Below are 14490 nucleotides of genomic sequence, written 5' to 3' on the forward strand. Positions count from 1 at the left end.
CTGAAAGCATGGTCCTGAATCATGGAGGCCTGAGGACTGGGGTGGGGGAGGATGAGGCTGCTCAGGCAGTACATGGGGGTGAGAAGAAGGGAGCTGCCCTAGATCCAAGGATCCACCTGGGGACACATCTCCTGGACAGCCTGGGAAGTTCCATTCTGCCCTTGTTCCAGGACAGTTTCACTCCCACCCTCAGGAACTCCCCTACTAGGGACCCATACTGGGCAGAGCTGGGGAGGTCAGACATGGGAGGCAGAGGCCTCTGAGGTCACACGCTTTGCATTCATCTGAGGGACACTCCCTGGGAAGGAGCTCCTGTGGGCACAGGGTCCCCATGCCTCCCTCTTCTCCTGCCTTGGTCAGCTGGTGGCAGTGTCGTGAGGCCCCTGGTTTAGCCCCTGCCTTTGGGCATTCCCCTCCACATTCTGGTGGCACAATGTGTGTGAGTGGGTGGGGTGGGGAGTGACAGGAGGATCTGAGGTTCTGGGGCTCAGATGACCATTGAGTCGTCTGGGGCCCCGCTCTGAGGTCCATCGGAACTCCGGTACTTCCTTACCCACCACTCTTCACTGGGGCTGCAAGTACTTGGAAAATCATGTTTATTAACAGGTTTGACATAACCTGTTGTCATATATAAAATCCCCACCAGCCATTAGGTCCCCTGAGGCTCGGGACCCGGCACCAAAACCGTACCCCTCCACTGCATCCTGGCTCCTGGGTGAGCTTCTTGAGCCCCCACAGCCACCTACCTGCTCTACAGAAGATGTCACTGCCCTTGTCCATTTTCCTTAGGGGACAGCCAGGGGATCTGGGGATCCTATCTGCTGATCTTGCAGGTTATGGATACCCACCTGCATCTATTGGGGTGAACCCTGCCTTTATTAGGACAGAGTTCCCATCTTGGGGGTGCCCTCCCTGGGGGACCACATACGGTGGGCACGTGTCGGGTAGACGACTTCGGCGACCAGACTTCCGGCGCCGGGGGCCGAGGATCTCCATGCACCTCTTGCTCACCAGGTAGGTGACCTCACTGAGGTTGAGCAGGATGCAGATGGCCGCGGTGGCCACCATGAAGTAGGTGAAGACCTTCTTCTCCGTGGGCCGGGAGATGTAGCAGTCCACGGTGTGGGGGCAGGGATCCACCGAGCAGGCCACCACGCGCGGCATGTCATAATCCTGGTAGAGGCGGTGGAAGATGTACAGGAAGCCCGCGTCCACGGCGGCCTTGAAGATGAGGCTCAGCAGGTAGGTCCACCACAGCCCGCCGCGCTTCTTGCTCAGGTTGCTGTACAGCGGCGCGGCCCCGGGCCCGTGTCTCAGGCGGTGCCTCCGCTCGCGCTCCTCGCGGTAGGCCACGTGCATGACGACGAGCAGCGAGGGGCAGGTGACCAGGATGAGCTGCAGGGCCCAGAGGCGCACGTGGGACACGGGGAAGAACTCATCGTAGCAGACGTTGGGGCAGCCGGGCTGCTTGGTGTTGCAGATGAAGTCCTTCTGCTCATCGTCCCACACCTCCTCGGCGGCCACCACGTACACCAGCACGCGGAAGATGAAGACCACCGACAGCCAGATGCGGCCCAGCGCCGTGGAGTACTTGTTCACGCCGCTCAGGAGGCTTTGCAGGAAGGTCCAGTTCATGCTGATGGCTTCCTCGGCACCTCACACAGGGGGGTCTACACCTGGGTGCCACCCACTCAGGCCTTGGGAGCCTGGGAAGACCTGGAAATGGGCACCCTTGAGTACGATGTGGGGGGCAATACCGGTTCACAACCGCGGGGTCATGGTGTCCTCACTCACAGGGACTTGGAGGGGGAGGCATGGCCATCACCCCCATGTCACAGGGAGGTGAGTCCAGAGGCACCTGCCTAGGTCCCACAGCTGGAAGTAGCAGAGCTGGTCTTGAACCTTTGTCTTCAGGTTCGGGAATCAGGGATTATTTTATTCTACAAAGTAATAAATACACGTGAGAGTAATCATGCTGCCCCACAGGCCGGCCAGCCTCTCTTACCCCAGGACTGGCGAAGAGAATGAATGACCCCCTCCCCTGAATGACCCCTGGCCAGGCTGGACCAGGCAGGAGGTGCATCCTTTAGGGTTGTCAGATGAATCCAGCTTTGACTGAATGCCAACAGGTGCCAGGCCCCACACCGGGCATGTCCGCATCTTGCGCCTACGGACATCCCAGGACAATCTCCATCCTCACTCCTCCTCCCTGGCTCCAGGAAGCTTCCCAGACATCCCCTCCTACACTAAACAGAGCCCTTTGAAATTGTGGTGGCTTGGCATCATCCCTGCCACCTCCCTGCCTTGGCGCCGGAACACTGACGGTCTCGACCACAAGTGGGTTCCTCTGGAATTCCAACTGTTTGAGCTCCAGGGAAGGCCAGGGATGGGCACCGGCTGGACCCTGGCACGGTGTGTAGCCCACCATTGCTTTTCTTTCTCTGAGACTCCCCTTCTCTGACGGCTCGGCGACCTTGGCTGGCTACCTCTCGGGCTCTCCTCATCCAGGCCCTGTTCTGTGTCTGTCAACCTCCACCGCCTCTTATCTGGAGTCCTCATCCTATTCCATCCCACGGCCTGCCCTCTCCTGTCTCTATCTCAGCCTTGTTAGGCACCAAACCCCTGGGACACCTGCCGAGCACCCTTCCACGGCAGGCCACGTTCACCTGTCTTTCTTGTCAGACCGCATCTCATTCATCTGTCCCCACCATCCAGCTCTGGGTCTGGCCCCGCAAACACGCAATACATGTTGGTTAAACTGCAGCGAAGCCCCACGCGCCTTCCCGATCCCTCTTCATCTCTTCTCCGGTCCTCTGGCCTCCCTTTGGTCTGGCAGGGGATTCCTTCCCCTCCTTGGAGCTCCCCTGGGGTTCTCCAGGGACCCTCACCCCTGTATTCTGGCCCCCAGCCCCAGCTTCCCCGGGGTTTCCTCAGCCCTGCTGCCCCATCTTCCTGGCCCTGTCTCCTGCCCTAATAGGTCCTCACCCTTCTTGAGTCCAGTGGCTGCTCTCCTGTCCCTGGCTTGTCCGTAGGCCCAAGGGCCTCCTGGAGGCAGCTTTTGTTCCTCGCTTCTGAGTGGGGTGGGGCTTTCTGAGCCAATGAGCCGGTCGAGAGTGATCCGGGTGGGTGGGTAGGGCAGGTCGGCGGGCGGACTTCCCCGGGCACATATTCAGAGCCAAACACCCGGGCGCTCCTCTCCTGGCCTACGCCCTCTCTCTAACTTCGTGGAGGCATGTGGGTGAGACTGCAGTGAGAGGACAGGACCTGGTGCCATCATGCCCAGGCCCAGGATGGCACCAGTGGCACTGACCCTTCCCCTTCCTTCTGCCTCATTTCCCACACCCTCTTGTCCCCAGGGCCCTCTCCTGCCCTTTATTCTGGAAGCCTGGTTCTGATGTCCTCAGCAGCTGACATCTACAGAAAGGAGCACTTTTGATTCAGCCCAGGACCGCGTCCTACTCTGGTGGGGATTTTTCTGGGGATTAGATCTTGAGCTGCCTTTGGCTTGCACAGGGGGGATGGGAGGGGCTGGCCGTGGCCTTTCTAGATGGGCACCTGCTGCCCTGCTTGAGGCCAGGAATGCAGGTTGGCAGCATGAAATGCCCCAGTTGTCAGGGGCCCAGACACAGCCTCACTCTCCCTTCCCTGTGGACCTGGGTCTGTGCTTCTGGGTAAGTGGGTAAGGCCTTCAGGGACGTGGGGTACCCACTGGGGCTGCAGAGGACCCTGGGCCTGCGTCTGGCTGGCACAGTGAAGGTTAATGAGCAGCCAGGGAGGGGCCCCTGTGCCTCATTTCCCACAAGCATTTATCGAGTGCTTCCTAATAGCAATGATTAACATTTATGTGGCCTTTTACAGCCAGCTAACCCCGTCCACAGCCATGAACTCATGAGTGCTCACAGAACTCGACAGGCTGGGCATTATTAACCCATTTTGGAGAAGGGTTGAAGCCACCTCCCCAGAGTCCTGTTGGTGCTTGTGCCTGACTACAGGTGTGCGCACCTACAATCCGGGGACTTCCCATTGCAGCATAGCCACCCCCACACTGAGCTCCATGACCTCTGTAGACAACCCTCGGGGGCTGAGGGCCAGCCTTGAGCATGAACACGTGGCTTGGTCTCCAGCAGAGCTGGAGCACTCCTTCTCTGGAGGAGAGGATGGCTCCTCATCTGACCCAGTCAAGTGCATCCCAGAGATTGAGACAGTGACCTGGTGAGGGTGACAAAGTCCAAATGACCAAGGGTACCTTAAATCAATGAATGCATTGACCTTTATTAAGCCTTGTTGGTGGGCCATGCGCATGGGGTGGGGGTGGCTGGCCCTTCTGATCTCCTTTGACACCCCTCCTCACTATGGTCCTGGGAGGTGGCCCTCAGGATCTTTAGATGTGCCTAAGGCCACCTGCTGGAGCAGTGGCCAGAGTTGGGGGGTAGGGACCAGATCCCAGGCCTTCTGAATCCTCCCTTTGCCCCCATCCATGAGAGATGCTGGAACTTTCCGACCCAGGGCTCCCTGCCAGTCCCGTCCAGCCCGTTCCTTACAGGATGGTTTTCTTTGCGTAGTCTTGGGGGTGGTCTGGCAAGAGAGGGGGGTGAGGGTCTGAGCCCAGATAGATGAGGTCGTCCGAGAGGAGGTCTTTCGAGGTGACACAGTCCGGGTGATGACCCTTGTGTGTGGCCCTTGCTCTGCGTGCTGCCAGGCACTCACGACACCTCTTGTTCACCAGGTAGGCCAGCTCCACGAGATTGAGCAGGATGCAGACGACGGCCGTGGCCACCATGAAGAAAGTGAAGATGTTCTTCTCCGAGGGCTTGGAGATGAAGCAGTCCACCGTGTTGGGACAGGGGGCCGCGTGGCACTTGACCACGGGAGGGAGGGTGTATTTGGGGTAGAAGGAGTGGAACACGTAGAGGAAGGCGGCGTCCACGCCGGCCTTGAACACCAGGCTGCAGACATAGGTCCACCACAGCCCGCCCCGCTTCTTGCCGGGGTTCAGGTAGAGGCGCCCGCCACCCTCCCCAGCTGTCTCCCGGTGCTTCTTCTCCCGGGCCTCCCGGTAGGCCACGTGCATGACCACGAGCAGCGAGGGGCAGGTGACCAGGATGAGCTGCAGGGCCCAGAGGCGCACGTGGGACACGGGGAAGAACTGGTCGAAGCAGACGTTGGAGCAACCGGGCTGGCGGGTGTTGCAGTCGAAGTCCTTGTGGTCATCACTCCACACGCGCTCGGCCGTCACCAGGTAGACCAGCAAGCGGAAGATGAAGACCAGGGACAGCCAGATGCGCCCAAAGGCTGTGGAGTACTTGTTGACCCCGCTCAGGATTCCCTCGAAGATCCCCCAGTTCATGGTGGACCCACGTGTCAGACGCCACTGCAGGGAAATGAGAAGAGTCATTTCCCACATTTGCGGCTACTCACTGGGAGGCTGTCAGAGAAACGCGGCATGGACATCGCCGTCCTCTACGTGTTCCACTCCTTCTACCCGGGAGAGAGCTGGGGTCTGATATCGTCCCCATTTTACAGATGAGGGAAACTGAGGTGGAGAGGGGTAGAGAAGACTACACCAGTCAGAGCAGAACTGGGACGTGGGCACAGGTGGTTAAGCCAGAACCCAGCTCTACCCATAAGGCAGCCAAGGTGGGTCCAGGGGCTGCTCACTCCTCTCAGGTCGTAAAGAGTGAAGACGTGCGGGGTTGGGACCTGCTGCCCTCTCTCTCTTCCAACCCTGACCCCTCCTCAGGGGCCTCAGCCTGGGTGATCTCTTTCTTTGCTGAGCCCTGAGCCCGGCCCTCTCCCTGCAGAGAGCCCCCTCCAAAGGGGAACCTATCCCCATCTAGTCCAGCCTTCAGTACATCCAGGCAGTGCCCTCTGCTCAGGTGTGACTCTCGGGAAGCCAGGCAGTGGCAAGCCAGCTGACATGGAGATGCCCTGGGCCTACCAGAGTAGCCTGGCAGTCCAGTGTTCCCCAAACCAGTGTTCCGTGGAACCCTGTCCCACCCGCTGGCAATATTGGCAATACGAGTAGCCAGAGAAGAGGGTTCTGTGTTCACGAAAAGTCGGTGAAACCCAGGGTTCAGCGGCATGAGAGAGGTCCCTTTACTCAACCATGCTAATAAATCCCCTGTGTGAGTCTCCAAAAGAGGGACAAAAAATACATAGTATTGTCTCAACTCCTTTGATGGCAGAACCCCGTTCCTTCCCGACACGTGTCTGATGGAGGCACGGGAATGCTTTCCCGTTAACCCGGCTGGTGCATTTGGCACGAGGAAACACACAGAGGCAGTTAAGGAAGGGGACTGCTGTGCAGGGCGAGGGGTGCCCTCCTCTCTCAGGAGGCCTCTGCCCGAGACCCATGCACTGTGGTCTCACCCACTGCACACCCAGGACCTCAGGGAGCCTGTGGGCTCAGCCTCTTGCACTAAGGGGCGCTGGTCCAGTGGGAGGTCCCGGGCCATCCTGGGCCCTGCATGATTGCTGAGGAGGGAAGCCGAGGGCGGGGTGGGGGTGGGAGTGGGGGTGTGTTATCAGTTTGCTCACTGTAACTAGTAAGCCCTGGAGCGGGGACTTGAACCCATGCAGCCGGCTCAGGAGCCCACCCTCTGGGAACTGCCCTATCTCGGGCTGGGCCTGTCCTTAAGTTTCTGCGAGCTGCCTGCCATGAGCAAGCCCTCCTCCACCTGGTGGAGGCTGGGCAGTCTCTGCTCGGCACCCCGTGTCTCCTCACCACCTACTTCTTGGCCGTGTGGCCCCTGCTCTGAGTCATCCTGCTCAGTCCTGCCTGAAGTGGGTGGGCCCGGCAGGTTCCCAGGAGCACCCGACAGGCCCCAGCCCTGAGCCCCCAGGGGCTCTCTCCCAGTCCAGCCGGCTTGGGGTGGGGTGGGCGGGACGCTGCAGGCCCAGGCAGAGCTGAGCTCCAGGCCCCCTCTCAGCCCCTCTCCCACTCAGCTCCTGGCTCCCACCTAGACCTGCCTGGGGTGATCAGGAAGAGCCTAGGGAAGAGGGAGGAGCCCTTCATTCCCCCGCGACTAGGACCCGGGTGGCCCATGTGTTCAGCCCACCTCCCCTAACGGCACCAGAGAAGTCTCCCCTGCCAGGTGGGCTGGGGACAGGCACATCTGGACTTAGAAGTCTCTACCTGAGTGGCTGCTCCTCAGGGCTCTCCTGGTAGCTGCTCCTGGCAGCGGGCGGTGGGATTCAGCAAGCAGCCTGACTTCATGTCAGGAGGGTTTCTTGGGAAGCTCATTCCTGGGTCAGAGCTCCAGAGCAGCCTGGGTGTGGCAGACTTGCTGCGGGAGGAGGAGCTGCAGCCGGCACTGCCATTGGATGGGCTTCAGCCTCCCAGACAGCCTCTCATGAGGCTCAGAAAACTTAGGGGTTCACTCCTCTGAGGGTGTTGAACCCAGAATCCTGGCTTCTCAGGGGAGAAACATAGGTCCACTATGACCCTCTGCTCATGGTATCCCGGGGCTTGTATGGGAGCATCTGAAGCCTGTCATACCCTCTCATTCTTCTGAAATGCTTCACTGCTGACTCTTGGGCCTCCTCTGGCTTCTGTGGGCTGCTGTTCAGGTTCTTGTCTCTTTCTGGTTGTTTCTGAGTGGCCTTCCTTCCTCAGGGGCTCAGGGGCTTTGGAAATCCTACGCCTCTGACTCTTGTTTCTGGTCTCTCCCAATTGTCCCCCCCCCCCCAGGACGCCATTCTCCCCACTTCCTCCTTAACTGGCCAACTCCTGTGAACCTTGGAGGGGTCCAGTCTGGGCCCAATGTCTCCGCAGCTGGAGTTCACGTCTCCTCCTCTGGAGTCCACGCTCCTGTGTCTGGATCTCACACCCAGGTTTTAAATCTCACTCCTGGTTTTTGATCTGGGTGATTTATCTGGTTCCTCCCCTGTACAGACAGACGTGCTGCTCCCACGAGGGGTGTCCTGAGAAGACTTTGTGACGTGCAGTGACTGGATGCACAGATGGTGAGGCCTGAGTCCTGGCTCTGCCACTTTCTTGCTGTGGCATCTCAGCCACTTCACCCTAAAAAGGGACAATATCGCCTGCCTCATAGGGTGGGCGCAGTGATCCACGCAGCCTGGGAGCGGAAGTGCTCAGCAGGGCATCTGACTCAAAGGAAGTCCTTTCCACAACTGCCTCCCAAACTGCCCAGCCTGGCACGTGGCAGGGGGAGGGATACTCAAAAAATGTTACTTCCTCTTCCTTTTAAAAATGTCTACACCTTTTCTTCTGAGATGTGGGGAAGGCAGAGGAGAAAGGAGGGACAGCTGGACGTGCTCACTAGAGATCATCTCATTTGGACAGATGTGGTCTTTGGGCTTAAAAGGCCAACTCGGAGCCCCGCTGGGGCTGTGGGAGGGGGCAGAGCATCTGGGGAGGCTCCTGGCTTATGCGCAGGCACAGTCCGTTGGTCTCATTAACATCCAAGATGCCCAGCAGCAATATGTTACACGGGGCTGGAGTGAAGTCCACGGAGTGTCCACAGCAGGCATGGTGAGCCCCGTGCATATGCACTCTCACACACAGGCCACCCTGCGGGCACAGTGGTGCACTCCCAGGGATTGGTTTTGATACACTGCTGTACCCCTGGTGGCAGAGCAGTGCCTGGAGAGTCACATACATCCCCCCCCCCCCATTCCCAAAAAACTACTGCCACACACAGGAGGAAGGACACATTAACAGATCAGTTACAATATGTGAGAAGAGCTATCAAAGGTACAAAGAACGAGTGTCAGTCTCTGTCAGAGGGACACCCAGAGTGGTGACTTTCAGGCTGGGTCTTGAAGGTTGTGTAGGAGTTCACCAAGAGGAGCTCAGGAAGAGGGGCCTTCGAGGCCTGGACAGTGTGTAGAGGGCCTCTGGGAAATGTGAGGGAGGAGGGAGCTGGGGCCACCGTGGAGGAACCACTTGGCAATGTGCCTGGTGGGTCGGCAGGGGCCTCTGGGCTGTGGAGGACCTGGAATGTCATGCCAAGGAATTTGGATTCACGTTGGGTGCAAAGAGAGACATGGGGAGTTCCAAGCCAAGAAGCGACGTGGGCACATTGGTAACATGGGTTTTCATCAGTCAAGGCAGTCACCGTGAGTACCAAGTTAGCACACAGTGAACACAGCTCCCGGGGGAAGTACAAGGTTAAGTTCCTGTAAACCTGTTTACAAGGTATCCAGCTGATCAATACGTAGCCTTGTCTTCCATGTTTCTGTTTAAAGACATCCTACTTAATAGAGATCGGTGATTCATTAACATTAACTGAGGCCAGCACCACAGTAGCTCAGGCCTGGATGGAGCTCATCCACCCCACGGGTTTCCTCCCCGAGGGGCATCCAGCCTCCCTGGGCTTGGGAACACCCACAGTGCTTCGGCTCTGTGCTTGGGGCCATTTGAAGCAATAAAATCACCAACCAAAAGCACAAAAATGAGAAAAATGTGGTACTAAACGGACCTCCGGCAAGATACGTATTTACAGAACAAGAGCAGAGAGAGCAGAGAGAAGGCAATTGGGTGACCTCAGCTGGGGACAGTCCATCGCATGGGGGCAGGGGAGGTGCTCAAATTCCTCACCTCTTCTCCTGCGGTGCATGGCCACAAAAGTGCCTCGGGTATCAATTTTGGGGTCACCAACAAACTTGAGTGAGTGGGCAAATTCACAGTATGGAAACCTGCGAATGTCACTATGGAAGCCACCGTCTGTCCTTGCTGCAGTGATTTAAGGCAGAGGTGAGAGGAGGGCTAGATTTGGAAAATAGCTGGTAAGTACAACTGGCAGGCTTGGGCCTGGTGTTGGTGACTGGGCAGGTGGTGGGTCCACTGGCGGGAAGCAGGACTGCGGGCGGGGGGGGGCAGAGGCGGCTGTGGGCAGGAGAGACGGAGATCGGCCGCAGAAGCTGGTGGAGTTGGTAAGCTCTGGTGCAGTGGGAGCCGCACTGACCACCCACGGCCAGCAGGAGGCAGCACCTCGGCGCTGGAGGAGACACAGGACTGGAAGGGTGGGGCCCCAGCAGAGCTCTGGGGAGCATTGCCCTGTGAGGAAGCCGCAAAGAAAGAGGAGCCCGCGGAGGAGAAGGAATGATCAGAGATGGAGGATCTGCTCTGGGGAGGGGAGCAGATCACGGAAGGGAATGCAGGCCGCAGAGAAACCACTTTCACCAGAGCTGTGTCAGCAGATGGGCGGGGACGAGGGCCGGGCAGAGAAAGTGCTGGTGCATTAAGATGAGACCCACCTACTCCCCCAGGCTCTGCTCTGAAAAGTGACCCTGGCTTCCCCACCCCCAGGGTCAGCCTCAGGCGGGGGCAGGGCAAGCGCACCCTGGTGGTCCTCCCTGTTCCTCCCTTGTGGGTGGGGATTGGTCTGCCCCATCCCCAGGAGCTCCCTGTGAATGCACCAGGCCAGGGTGGTGTGCATGTGCTCCCTGGCCTCTTCCTGGCTAGCCCACCATGAAAGCACCTGTTCCCAAATGAAAGTGACCCTCTGCTCCTGGGGAATGAGGCAGTTGGCCTAGGGTGGCATGCCAGGGTGGTGCCCACTTCCCCCACCTGAGACAGGGGGAAAGGCTGGAAAACAGAGGCGGGCTGGAGTAACACCAACCCCACTGTTGAGCACCTTCCCTGTGCCAAAGGAGGCCTGATGTCTTACATAACAACACCTCTCTCCGGCTGTGCTCATCTCCATTCAGCTCCCTACATACAGCAGAACCGTCTTTCGAAAATGCAAATCGTACTAAAAAATCTGTTCAAGGCCTTTTGGTGGTTCCCCAAGGCTCTGCGTTGCTCATGTGGGACAGTCGCACATGAGCTGGCTTCTTTGCCCTCAGCCGTTTTTAGTCTTCACGGTTCAGCGACGCTGGCTGCCTTCTCTGACTTAAATATCAGCATCTCTTTTCTACCTCAGGGCCTTTGCATATGCTTTGATGTGCTTTCCTCATTTTCTCTGAGCCAGCATTGAATTGAGGCCTCAATTTAAATGTTGCTCTCTCAGAAGAGCTTTTCCTGCCCTGCAAACTAAGTCTAGTTCTCCATTACACAATCCCCTGGCTCTCCGAGTTATTGGTGTGCTTGTGTCCTTAATGTCTTTCCTCCTCCTTTAGACTGATCTTAAGAGGCCCAGGCTCAGAGGTGGAATCATGTTTCCTTCAACCGTTAGGTATTTTACTGGGCACCTAGTAGGTGCTTAATGAATATTTGATGATGAATGAATGAATAATTCTGTTTATCAAAAGTAAAGGAGCCAGCTGGGAGTGATGGTACACTTCTGAAACCCTGCTGCTGGGGAGGCTGAGGCAGGAGGATCACAATTTTGAGACCAGCTTCAGCAACTTAGTGAGACCTTAAGCAACTTAGCGAGATCCTGTCTCAAAATAAAAAAATCAAAAGGGTTGGGGATGTGGCTTAGGTTAAGTGCCCCTGGGTTCAATCCCTATTACCATCCCCCTCCCCCCAAAAGAGTAAAGGAGCCAGGAACCTTGCCAGATCCTTAGGCCCAAGTGTTGAAGGATCACTATGTAAAGAGCATGGGCCTTGGAGCCTGGCTGCCTGAATTCTAATAGCAGTTCTGCTTGCAGGCTGTGCAATCCAGGTAAGTTTATTAGCTTCTCTGGGCCTCAGTTTCTTCATCTGGAATGTGGGGCCATTAAAATTCTTACTCCATAGGAATATTGTGAGGATTAGATAAATAGAAATATGTAAAACATATATGCTTGGATGGTAATAAGTACCTAATAAATGTGAGCTGTTATTAGCAGCTGGGATAGTATCTAGAGCAAGACTGAATTTATGCTGATTTCTATTTTCTTTCTCTCTCCCTTCTTTCTCTCTCTCCTTCCTTCCTTGGTACCAGGAATTTCCATGACCCGCATGGTCAATCTAGCAGGTTCTAGAAAGGGGCAAAGGGGGATAAGAAAAATAAAGACTCATACACATAGACTGTGAGGATATAGCTAGGGTCAGGTGGAGCACTGCTCTCTGATGGAGAAGCAGGTCTAAAGAATTCTGCCAGCAACCTTTATTTACATATGTCTCATCAGATTAAAGACTATGCAAGCATCATTCTTTTTTAAAATATTTATTTTTTAATTGTCATTGGGCACAATAACTTTATTTTATTTATTTATTTTTCTGTGGTGCTGAGGATCGAACCCAGGTTCTATCACATGCTAGACAGCGCTCTGAGTCATAACCCCAGCCTCAGCATCATTCTTTGTATTGATGAAAGTTACAGAACTAGAAACATCTATACAGCTTATTCTGCAGTTACATTCTACAGTTGCAATATGCAATGTTAGGAGCTTTGTGTAGCTCTCAAGAAAGGCCATTGTTTAAAGTTACTGTTATGCAGGCAGGTTCAGGAGCAGGGGAGCTGGTGAAACATTGTAGTTGTTTAGCAAGAAATTTCCTCTGTTCCCAGGAGCTGAGTGCCTGAGATCAAGGTTGAGGCTGATAAGACTCTAGCACAGTCTCCTCATGAAGGGCATTATCATAGCAGCTAGGATCCTGCACCTTTGCACAGAAACTTTCCCAGGCACCAAGCATGCCACAGCCATGAAGTCATCAGACACTGCTCTCCACTCTCTGTCACTGCTCTCCACAAGGGATTGAACCCAGGGTGCTTAACCACCGAGCCACTTCCCCAGTCCTTTTTTAAAAAAATATTTTTACCTAGAGACACAGGGTCTTGCTAAGTTGCTTAGGGCCTTGCTAAATTGCTGAGGCTGGCTTTGGACTCACAATCCTCCTGCCTCAGCCTCACAAGCCCCTGGTATTACAGGCCTGTGCTACGGCTCTTCCTGTTTTCTTTCTGTCATTATCAGGTGATGGGTCTGGGTGAGCCTGTGTAGCTCTACTAAGAGGGGATGGAAGGAGAGGGATGCCCACCTTGGCATAAGAAGTCCAGTCCACCATCCCTGAAGGACACAGAGATGCCGAAGATGCTCCTGCCGCAGAGCTGCTTTCATCCTGGAGCAGAGTGGGGGCCGCTCAGCTGTGCAGGGTCTGGCCGAGGGGCAGGGCCCAGCCTCCTGAGATCTCTGTTTGTAAATAATCTGCTTCTGTGCTGGGCCTGGGCTGGGCAGAGGAGAGCCCCAGAGCCTGCTCCTCACAGAGACCGGCTCAGCCTGTGCTGAAGCAGCTTTGGTTTCTTCTGGGAAATGGTCGAGTGGGAGTGGGGTGTTCCCCGGGAGGCTCCAGGATGGATCCTGTGCAGAGATGCCGCACACAGACCTCGGCCGATCCCATTGCTCCTCCTTGGCTGTGTGTCCCTGGGCAAGTCAGTTTCCTCTCTGAGGCTTTGTTTCTTTTCTGTTGGGTGCAGGGGGCTGTGGGGAGTGAGGGCAGGGCCCCTGGACAGCAGGGTGACACTTGGCAAGCTCCAGGAGTTTGCTCTCTGGTCTGCAGGCAGCCCCCGCCCCCAGGGCGACAGGTGGGGACTGGTGTTGTTGCTCTTCTCCTGGGAGAAGACCTGCTGCCCTTCCTGGGCCTCGAGGCTGACCCCTCCAGTTCTGCCTATGCTCCCAGCACAGCTCGAGGGGGCTGGGACTGGGGAGTGCCCCTGGGTCTCTTCCTACCATTCGGGAGGCTCAGGGTAGGCTGGAGTGTGGCAGCAGCCAGACCCACGTCCTTGAACCTGGAGGCCCAGTGAATCCATGGTCTCGGGCAGCGGGTGCCCTCTGTAGCGAGTGACCTCCTTGTAGAACACTGGGGGCTTGTGGGCAGTTCCTGAAGCTTTGGGCTCTGGCCACCACATTCCCCTCTGCTGACCAGAAGTTGTAGGGTCAAGGATTTCCCTTTTGGATTCTGGCCTGGGTGCTCAGAACTCTGCTCAGTCGTGGTTTAGGATGGGGACCATGTGACTTGCTGCAAACATTCAGATCTGGATTTGAAACCTCGTTTCAAACCTGTGTCCGGGGCTGGGGATGTGGCTCAAGCAGTAGCGCGCTCGCCTGCCATGCGTGCGGCCTGGGTTCGATCCTCAGCACCACATACAAATAAAGATGTTGTGTCTGCCGAAAATTAAAAAATAAATATTAAAACAACAACAACAACAACAACAAAAAAACCTGTGTCCGTCCGTGGCGCAGGTGCTCCTTTCGATGATTGACAGGAACTATGCCAGCCTGCTGATTGACAGCAGGCAGGCCCCGTGTCCAATGACCACCACCTGCCACACTGCCTGGGGCTATCTGGCCTTCCGGGACTTCTCTGCCTGTCAGCAAATTGATGCCCCATTGGGAAGAGCCATCGAGTTGTGAGTGATAAAATGAGGGGACAGATTCTCCAGCCTCCTCACTCTTGGGCTGACACAACCAAGAGGCCCTGTTCTACTGTCCCCCAGAGGCCCCCAGCAGGATTCAGCTCAGTTGCCCATGGAAGTCACCGTGTCCCCCCGCACAGCCCTCATTAACTTCTCTCCCTTCTCTGCTCACTTCCTGTTCGCAGTTCCCCTGTCGATATTCCTCCCAAATAAACAATTTGCATGCAAATCTTTGTCTCAGGCTTGG

At 56.4% G+C, this 14490-nt stretch overlaps 2 protein-coding genes across 2 annotated transcripts; both read right to left on the minus strand.

Moving 5' to 3' along the window:
• Positions 1–579: 579 nt before the first annotated feature.
• On the minus strand, positions 580–3986 carry Gjb4 (gap junction protein beta 4). Its single transcript, XM_015485296.2, has 2 exons — positions 2986–3986; positions 580–1940 (listed from the first exon to the last, which is right to left on the minus strand). The coding sequence occupies exon 2, from the start codon at positions 1633–1635 to the stop codon at positions 835–837; it is 801 nt and encodes a 266-aa protein (XP_015340782.1). The 5' UTR covers positions 1636–1940; positions 2986–3986; the 3' UTR covers positions 580–834.
• A 257-nt stretch (positions 3987–4243) lies between these two features.
• Gjb5 (gap junction protein beta 5) lies at positions 4244–7291 on the minus strand. Its single transcript, XM_015484862.2, has 2 exons — positions 7136–7291; positions 4244–5371 (listed from the first exon to the last, which is right to left on the minus strand). Exon 2 carries the CDS (start codon positions 5345–5347, stop codon positions 4538–4540), a length of 810 nt encoding a protein of 269 aa, XP_015340348.1. The 5' UTR covers positions 5348–5371; positions 7136–7291; the 3' UTR covers positions 4244–4537.
• Positions 7292–14490: the final 7199 nt, after the last annotated feature.

This window comes from Marmota marmota, unplaced genomic scaffold, assembly GCF_001458135.2.
Source record: "Marmota marmota marmota unplaced genomic scaffold, marMar, whole genome shotgun sequence".
Classification (NCBI taxonomy): Eukaryota; Metazoa; Chordata; class Mammalia; order Rodentia; family Sciuridae; genus Marmota; species Marmota marmota.

Bases quoted from the DNA above. Each gene is read 5' to 3' on its own strand.
- Gjb5 (XM_015484862.2), bottom strand. From the start codon at position 5,347: ATGAACTGGGGGATCTTCGAGGGAATCCTGAGCGGGGTCAACAAGTAC.
- Gjb4 (XM_015485296.2), bottom strand. From the start codon at position 1,635: ATGAACTGGACCTTCCTGCAAAGCCTCCTGAGCGGCGTGAACAAGTAC.